This window comes from Penaeus vannamei, chromosome 8 (assembly GCF_042767895.1).
Source record: "Penaeus vannamei isolate JL-2024 chromosome 8, ASM4276789v1, whole genome shotgun sequence".
NCBI lineage: Eukaryota > Metazoa > Arthropoda > Malacostraca > Decapoda > Penaeidae > Penaeus > Penaeus vannamei.
In genome coordinates, this window is record NC_091556.1 from 8309533 (window position 1) to 8319532 (window position 10000).

The 10000-nt window shown below is 38.2% G+C and overlaps 2 protein-coding genes across 2 annotated transcripts in view; both read left to right on the forward strand.

Annotated features, from left to right (window-relative positions):
* The window catches only part of LOC138862292 (uncharacterized), a 3421-nt gene extending 459 nt beyond the window's left edge, over window positions 1-2962 (forward strand). The window contains exons 3-5 of the mRNA XM_070124005.1: window positions 1-81; window positions 364-1867; window positions 2839-2962. The exon at window positions 1-81 is cut by the window's left edge and continues 56 nt beyond it. Of these exons, the coding sequence (XP_069980106.1) occupies window positions 1-81; window positions 364-1867; window positions 2839-2962 (1709 nt within the window). The remainder of the gene's footprint in view (window positions 82-363; window positions 1868-2838) is intronic.
* Window positions 2963-5197: 2235 nt separating this feature from the next.
* LOC113819494 (uncharacterized) overlaps window positions 5198-10000 on the forward strand; it is an 8870-nt gene continuing 4067 nt past the window's right edge. Inside the window, exons 1-2 of the mRNA XM_070124297.1 lie at window positions 5198-5548; window positions 9507-10000. The exon at window positions 9507-10000 is cut by the window's right edge and continues 1011 nt beyond it. Coding sequence (XP_069980398.1) covers window positions 9507-10000 — 494 coding nt within the window. The 5' untranslated portion in view covers window positions 5198-5548. The remainder of the gene's footprint in view (window positions 5549-9506) is intronic.

Genomic DNA, 10000 nt, shown 5'->3' on the forward strand with positions numbered 1-10000 from the left:
CTTTGCTCCTTATATCCCCCTTCCTTTTGAATCTTCTAAGCCCGGGGACGTCCTTCGCTGGCGTCCTTGAAGGGGAGGATGGCACTGTGGATGAGAAAAGTCCCGTTGAAGTTTTCGCGGAGGAGAGGACGTATAGAGAGCATCCAGTAGGATTAATTGGCAGCTTGCTTGGCTCTTCTCAAGGACGAAGAGGAGGAGAGGGAGGAAGAGGAAGAGTAGAAGGAGAAGGAGAAGGAAAGAGAGGAGGAGAAGGAGAGGGAAGAAGAGGAAGATGGGAAGGAGAAGGAAAGAGAGGAGGAGAAGGAGGAGGAAGAGGAGAGAGAGCTGCGGTTATCCCTTTGTTTCCCCAATATCTCCCTCCAGATCCCGAGGAAGTGGCAACTGTGGTATCCGAAGGCTTGGATGTGGACGAGGAACTTCTGAGAGCCTTAACGCAGGTCGTGGACATAGTGACAAAGCTGGATAAGACACACGAGACGAAAGAAGAAAGAAGGATGAACGTAGAAGTCGATTATCCTCAGTTTTATGAAAAAGAGAAAAGTGAGAGAACCATCGATCATCCTGTAGTTGATATGGAGTCAGATGAGGTCACGGTCAATAGCCAGTTATTAAAAAGCGCTGAGATTAAGAGTTCAGAGGCCATCAGTGTCCCATCTAACAGTCACGAGTCAATCAAAGGAAATCAAGAAATGCATCTGACAGCGTCTAACGTGTGGTTTATAGCCCAGTCCACCTGGCAGAAAATCATGCGTTATATGCAAGACGAAAAGTCATTGTCACTCTTCAACTTACTATTTCCTGTTCAGATTATCGACCATATCTTCAGTCTCGGAGATAAGATAAACCTCGTGATCTCCTTAGCCAAGAAACTTGATCCTGACTTTTCGTTGTTTCTAGCAAGTGAAATCACCCCCTACCTAGGACCTTTGGGAGACTTCGAAAGCTTCTGTAACTTTGGCAGATATTGCCGAATGGGGGAGATTTACGACCACCTTAGCTCAGTTGGTAAAAGAATCCACACGATGTCTTACATGATATCTAAATTCATCGGGAACTCCGCTACAGACGAAGCTCTTGGTCACTACATCGAATCTACAGCTTCCAACAATACAGAATTCCACATGATCGATATCCCTTTTCATAGTAATAAGAACACCGATGCCAAAGACCGTCGCCGAAGAACGGTTCAGGAGAATTTCGTAAGCGGTTTTACAGGACACACCCCGGAGGACTATCAAGAGGTCTGGAACGCGCCGCAGGACCTCGCCGGAACGCTGAGTGAAACGGGGAGCAGAGAAGGGGACGTCCTCATCCATCCTACCAGTTCGACGGGATTCGAGTTTCAAGAACCCCAGTTCGAAAGCCACGAACTTCTGTCCCAGTACGGAAACAGGTTGTCCAGGCAAGGGTACGGTGTAAGCGGGTACGGCAGTGGGTACGGGGGCGGGTACGTCCAGGATATGAGTGTCTTTAACCCTTATATCATCATGGGTTCTTTAGCGCTGGGTCTCCTTCTCGGTTTCGTCGTCCTGCCTGTCATAGCAGACGCGATGTTCTCCAGCGTCGTGGAGCGAGTGAAGAGGGACGTCCAGGACCTCACCCAAAGGGACGAAGTCATCTTCCCTCCTTCGCTGACTTCTCTCTGGACCTCTGACCCCGTCGCAGGGGATGACTTTACGGCCGTCGACGAGGACCTGTCACCGGAGGACTTCGAAGAGGCCGACATCGCGGACTTCTTGAACGGACTCTGGAGGATATATCGCGATACCAACGAGTCCAGCTGCGTCCATTATCATCTGTGTGGAGTCCTTGCCAACAGCACGACGGGGAGGCTTACCGGGAAAGACTCCGGCATGGTTATACTTATGTAAGTACTTCTTGGTCATATTTCTCTTTCGTAGATGATCGTCTTTGTGATATATTTCTTTTTTTCTAGTTGTGTTGTTTGCAAGTTTTTGTTAAATGTTTATATCTATCTGCCTGTATGTACACACACACATATATATATCTTTAATTTATTTTATCGTTCCCGTTTTCGTTTAAGGATGAAGTGTAATAAATCTTAATTGGATGGCAGGACATATTACTAGAATTAGATAATTGCATTTTTTCACGACATATATAACATAAACAGAAATGGAGTACTTTACTTAGGTATTTTGAAATGTGTATTTCAGCGCTCGTGTGTGTGTGTAAAAGAGGGAGAGAGAGAGAGAGAGAGAGCAAGAGACAGAGAGACAAAAACAGTGAGAGAGAGGGGGGGAGAAGAGACAGGAGAATAAACAACAGAAAGAGAAAAGAGAGAGAGAGAGAGAGACAAGAGAGAAAGAGAGAGAGAGAGAGAGAGGAGACAGAAGGAGAGAGAAAGAGACAGAGCATGGCTTTGAGTACATTCTTGCGTGTGTATATGAACAGACGGATCTAGTGCAATGTATACATGTTTACCCAAAAGCACGCAACCCAGCCAATCAAAACGTAAACATATTCCCATTCAACACACATTATCTAACATCCGATGTCCATATCCAAAATAAAACACATCAAACTATCCAAATCTTGAATGAAGTAATAATGATGATATTCATGATGATGATGATGACGATAATGATAATGATTATGATGATTATAATAATAGTAATGATTATGATAATGATAAAAATGATGATAATGATATTGACACTACTACTTATGATAATGAGGTTGACACTACTACTACTACTAATAATAAGGATACTAATAATAATAATGATACTTTATTATTAATAATAATGATAATGATAACAATGATAATAATAATACTAATTACAATGATGATAATGATATAACTTTTCTGTTTAGGTCATCCGTCAGCAGTTTGATGGGCGTGGTCGGATCGGGTCAGCTGATTGATGACGTCACACAGACTGTATTATCTGGAAGCCTCTACAGCTGTCCGAGCATCACCAGCTGCGGGCATCTATAATCTTCATCTCGTTTAACTAAAAAGAAATATATCTCAGTATTTTTTTCATGTTTTTTTCTGTTTGTTTATTTGTTTATTTATTTTCTGCTTTGTATTTCTTTTTTTTTTCCTATTTTGAATATCGTTTTTTTCGGCTTTGTGTCTTTTTTTCTATTTGTCTTTTTCTGTCTTGTAATTGTTTTTTTTATGTTTTTCTTTTTTATTTCTTAGTTTGTATTTCAACTTTTTCAGTTTTGAATTTATTTATCTTTTTTCCGTTTTGTATTTTTTGTTATGTATTTTTTATCTTTTTGTATTTCACTTTATATATATATATATATATATATATATATATATATATATATATATATATATATATATATATATATATATATATATATATATATATATATATATATATATATATATATATGTATGTATGTATATATATATATATATATATATATATATATATATATATATATATATATATATATATATTATATATATATATGTATATATATATATATATATATATATATATATATATACATACATTTTCTTTTCTTTATTGGTAATCCACGTGCTTCTTTTAATTAGCTATTTTCTGTTATATCGATGTGTAAAGATATTGTTTTCTATGATAACTGCAGTTACTTTATATTACTGCAAGTAATATAAGATTCCATAGTGGGATTATGATGTAAGAATGATTGTGAAACAAGATCATGAAATCATAACAAATGATTATTTAGATAGACAGATATGTAGTGTGTGTGTGTGTGCGTGTGTGTGGTTGAGTGTGTGTGTGTGTGGTTGAGTGTGTGTGCGTGTGTACGTGCGTGCGTGTGTATGCGTGTTTGCGTGCGTTTATATATGTGCATCTGAATGTATATGTATGTCTGAGTGTGGATTAATGTAGATATTTGCTTCTGCATTACTAGTGATTGTAGAAAGCATATCTATGTTAAAAAATCATTCATCATGAATTATGGGCATTATAAATGATACGAAATAAGTATACCATAGAATAAGATTTTTGTTTTGTATAAGTCTAAGTCATTGTGGAGTTGAGAGGAAAAGAGGGAGAGAGAGAGGGGGGGAGGGAGGGGAGAGCGAGAGAGAGAGAGAGTGGGGAAGGGAGGAGAGAGAAAGAAGGAAGGGAGGGAGAAGCTAAGGAGATGGAGGAGAGAGAGAGAGAGAGATAGGGGGAGGGGGGCGGAGAGAAAAAGAGAGATAGAGAGATAGTGAGAGGGGGGAGGGAGAGAAAGAGAAATAGAGAGAAAAAAATAAATAAAAAGAGAAAGAGAGAAATAAAAAGAGAAAGAAAGAAAACGTAATAGGTAAGGAAAGCCAACAAGAGAGAAAGGACAGGGAAAAGAAATAGATATAGAGGACATAATTACATATTAGGACATATTACCACATATATTATCTACTCATACATCTATCACCACTTCTTGAACCGACCTTGCACAAGACGAAGGAAAATAAACCTTAAACGCTGACCCAGTTTTTTTAATTCAATACCTGTTTATCTGACACGTCATGCTACCTAAATTTTATTTACATCATATACATACAAAATAATATACATGTACGTATGGGTGTGAATATATATATTTTTTTAAATATAACTGCGTACATATGTATATATTCATGTGTTTGCTTGTTTAATTGTATGAGCAATGTATGTTTTTTGTACATTCAGGTGAGAGGTATGAAGACTGTGAGATGTAAATTTTCAGAAAAGATTGACCTGATATCCAAAACGCAAGTTCAGTGATTGACGTGTGTGTGTGTGTGTGTGTGTGTGTGTGTGTGTGTGTGTGTGTGTGTGTGTGTGTGTGTGTGTGTGTGTGTGTGTGTGTGTGTGTGTGTGTGTGTGTGTGTGTGCCTACGGCTTGTAAAATAGGTCAGTAAAACAGGCACTGGAACCATCCTTCGCCCGGGAGCACCGAAAACCGCTCTCCGGTCTCAATACACAAGCGATCTAACCCTTGGCGTGTGCTCACTTCCAGAGTTGCCAACATCGCCTTCCGCTAACCAGCCGCTAGCGTTAGCATTCCTGCATCGACATCAGTTTTTTCTCCTAATTTCTTCTTTTTTAAATAATTTTGGGGGACTTTCTGCAAATAAGTGGATAGAGGGATAGATATTTAAGGATCTGTTTACCTAAATGAAGGATAGTACCGACTCGCATGTAAATTAGGACACATTGGAAAGAATTCCCCGCGGAGTGTGTAGCGTGTAGCGCTCGGGTCCTGAGCTGCCTCCCCCGTCATTCTCGCTTCGGCGCCGGCACGCGAAGGATCTCCGCTCGCAGACACACGCGCAACATCTCTCCGGCGCGAGTTATAACAGATATCTGTTTCTCCGTCTACGTTATTTATCTGATTCTCCTTATCTCTCGCATTTCATCCCCCCAAAAAGTGATACAAGACTGAAAATTTAAACCACGGGTGACCTCTGTCAATTAGTCATTAGTCACTGAGCGAATATATATGTAGTATATTGTTCAGGAATGACGGTTAGAATCATACGCCGTTAGCCGTAAAAATAAGGTACGACGGTTTGTAAAGTAAGAATTTCGGCGCTGCGATCAAAGTAAGTTTTTTTTTCTTTTTGTATTTGTATTGTGATTAAATTGTGATATTTTTTTTCATTGTAGTGAGAACGGTAAGGATTACGATAATGATTGTCATTGTTATTATTGTTGTTGTTATCATTACCATCACAAATCTACTACTACTGTTACTATCATCACTGTCATCATCACTGTTGGTTTTATTAGTATTATCATTATTGGAATTATTGTTATTATCATTATTATTACTGTTATGATTATCGTTATCATCATCATCATTGTTTTTTCTATTATAATTACTATTGTTATTATTATTATCATCATCATCATTATTATCATCATCATTGTTATTATTATTATTTTCATTTTTATTTTCATCATAAATACTATTATTATTATCATCATCATCGCCATCGGCATCATCACTTATCATTGTTATCATTATTATAATTATTTTCAATATCAACAAAGTCATTATCATTGTTATTACTCATCATCATCATCATCGTCATCATTACCATCATTGTCATCACTATTATTATCATCATTATTTGAATGATTTTCAATATCAACTTTATCATTAATATTATTGATTTTGCTCATTATCATCATCATGATTATCATTATCATAATTGTAATAATTTTCAATGTCAACTTTATAAGAGAGGGAGAGACAGACAGACAGACAGACAGACAGACAGACAGACAGAAGGAGAGAGAGAGAGAGAGAGAGAGAGAGGAAGAGAGTGAGAGGGAGAGAGAGAGGGAGGGGAGGGAGAGAGAGAGAGAGAGGAAGAGAGGGGAGACAGAGGAGGAGACATTGAGAGAGTAGAGAGAGAGAAAGAGAGATTGAGAGAGTAGAGAGAGAGGGGGGGGGGGGGAGGGAGAGAGAAAGAGAGAGAGGGGGGGGGAGGAGGGAGGGAGAGAGAGAAAGAGAGAGGAGGGAGAGAAAGAGATTGAGAGAGGAGAGAGAGAGAGGGGGGGGGGAGGGAAGGAGGGAGAGAGAGAGGGGTGGTGGTGGAGAAAGAGAGATTGAGAGAGGAGGGGGGAGAAGGAGGGAGGGAGAAAGAGAGAGAGATGAAGAGAGGGGGGGGAGGAGGAAGGGAGAAAGAGAGAGAGGGGAGGGAGGGAGAGAGAAAGAAAGAAAGAAAGAGAGAAAAATGTTGGGAAAGAGAAAGAGAGAGAAAGGGAATTGGGGAGGTTGGGCTGGAGAAGGAGAGAGGGAAGAAGGGGAAAAGTGAATGAAATAGAACGAGAGAAAAAGAATAAACTTTGAATAAGACAAGTGAGGAGTGGATTAGCCACGCCCCCTTCTCCCCCCCCCCTTTACCTCCTCCGGCTTCTCGAACTTTGTGGAAAGATAGCGTTTTTTCGCTAATGTAAACTAGCATTTTTGTTGTTGTTCTATGGGTCTCTATGTATAAATATATGTATTAGATATGATTGTGGGAGTATGTACGTGTGTGTGTGTGTGTGTGAGTGTGTGTGTGTGTGTGTGTGTGTGTGTGTGTGTGTGTGTGTGTGTGTATGTTTATGTGTGTGCGTGTGTGTGTGCTCCTGCGGTTAATGCTGTGCCTGAAATTAATATATATACACATCACATTTATGCATACATTTGTGTGAATGTGTGTACGCATTCACGTGTGAATGTCTGTCCGCACATTCGCGTGTGTGTATTCGTATGTGTGTGTGCGTAGCGTATACACACCACATGTACGCAGACGAACCGAGCACGCTATCCACACATAACTGCCATCAGTGCTGGTAGATATATATATGTACAGTTACGTGGCCATCCACCGTAACCCCCCCCCCCCCTCCTCTTCAGGCACCCACACCCCCTCCAGCCATTCCCCGCACCCCCCCCCCTTGTCTCCTCCAACCCACTTTACCCCTGTTTTCCCCTCTCCCTTACCCCCCCCCGCCCCAGCCCCCCTACTATCGCCGCCCTCAACGCCTCCACCCCCCCCTCCTCCTCTCCCCTCCTCCCCCCGTAATTAAGTTGGCCACTAAGTCTGCCTCACGCCCGCACGCCGACAATATGTCTGTAATCTTAGCATGGGCGTGAATGAAAGCCGGTGGGCGGAGGTGGGTGGGGGTGAAGGGGGATGGGAAGATTTGGTGTTGTAGGAATTCTTATTTATTTTTATTGTCTTTTCTTTCCTTTTATTTATTTATTTATTTATTTACTTATTATTTTTTATTTTCATTTTTTGCAATATTTTAAATTTATGACGATTATAAGTATTATCATAGTGATATACGAATCTAGCAAATCACCATCCAATTTTTTTTATTATTATTATGATTTCAATTATTTCCTTTATAATAATCCTTATTAGCGTTGCTATTACCACAAAAAAATAATTGTTTCATTAGCGAATTCATACTCCTTTCACACTCAATTCATAAATCATATTGTCATTTCAGTTTTACCATATCATCATTTCATCCTTATTACCATATTATCATTTCATCATCATCATATTATTATAATATTATTTCATCATCATCATATTGTAATATTATCATTATCATTTCTCAAGTTAATTGAAGGTGTTGTCGTTATCATAATTATCCATTTATTGCTATTACTGTTAAGATTATTGATTATCATCTTTATTATTGATTCATAATTGTCATAGCCATTATCTTTATCCTTTTTTGTTATCATCATTATTGCTATTGCTTTGTTTATCATTTTCATTGTTATTATTTTCATCATCAGTTTTGTTTATTAATGTTGTTACTCCTGTTTGTTATTATCATTGTTATTGCTATTATCATTATTATTGTTTTATCATCATTATCATCATCATTGTTATTATTACTTTCATCATTATTATTGTTATTGTTATCATTGCTGTTATCATTATTATCATTATTATTATTATCATTATTATTATCATAATCATCATTGATTATCATCATTATTACGTTATCATATTAGTCTTTATTATCATTATTATTATTATTATCATTTTCAGTTATTTTGTTATTACTAATATTATCATTATTATTATCATTATCATCATTATTATTGTTATCAACTATTGCATTACTCTTTTTATTATCATCATTATTATTGTTATGTTAGTCTTATCATTATTATGATTATCACCATTATTATTATTATGATTATCACCATTATTATTAAAATGATTATCATTAATGCTATGTTTATTATCATTATCATAATTGTTATAATTATTATCATCATGATTATTTTCATTACAATTGATTAGCATAATCACTCATTATAGTTGTAATCAACCTCCTTCATTCATAATTTTGTACAATTTAGTAGATTTAATGAAGTACCGATCTTGTTCAATCACTTTTCAGAACTATATATATATTTTTTTCTTAGTATTTGTGTTTTGCTTGGATATTTTTCATATGTAAATAATAATTCTCCATCTTAATATTTGTAATATTTTCTATTTCCTGTTATATATATATAGCAATAATGATAATAACAATATTAATAACAGTAATAATAATAATAATAATAATAATAATGATACTACTACTACTACTACTACTAATAATAATAATATTATTATATCCTCGACAAACGCTTGAAATATAAACAGAAAGATAAGTAATTATACAAATAGATTTCCTAAGAGGAACTGAGGTGTTCAAAAGTATCCAAAATATGATTAAACTTTTTTCTTTCAAAATGCTATGGTTATGACGTTCTTTCTCCTTTCATTGAAAACTGAACAGAGGTAGCGATATTTGAGGGGAGACTATAGATTTCTGACTTTCACTGGACTGCGCGATCTCCAGAATTCACTTTATATTAAGTTTGTCATCTTTGGGATATTTGACACATTTGACATTAAATTTCATTAAATATCATAGTAAAAATATTATATCTATCGTTTCACTAAAATAAAGCAGTTTCTAATAATATTATATCTATCGTTTCACTAAAAGAAAGCAATTTCTAATGCCACTGACCACCCACAGATGTCGCGGCCTTCGGTTCTCGCCACGTTCCTCGTCCTCCTGGCTCTCGGAAGCCTGGCCACCGCATTCAACCCTCTTGGAATCCTTCAGTCGAAGCTCAGTTCCCTCTACGCCTTGAGGGATCAGCTTGCCGACAGCCCGAGCCCGAGGGAGAGCTCAGGATCCTTCGTGGCGTCTCAGAGGAGGGAAGAAGGACAAGGAGCAGGCTCTCGCTATGCCCCGTCTGCGTCCACGGCGAGCTCCTCCGCTCCAGAGGTTGTCTATTTCTCGACCTCGACGACGGAGAACAGCGTGCTGGGTAGTCTCTTCGAGCTCGGGTTGAGTGACATCGAGGGGCGAGAACCTGTTAAGAAGAAGGTGAAGGAGGAGGAGGAGTCGCCGCTCAACGAGATCCTGCAGGAGATCAAGCACTTGCCCTTCCTGCCCCTGGTGGAGGTGAACGACACGTTCGCGGAGAACGAGCTGGGCGAAGGCAACCCCCTGCTCGGGTACCT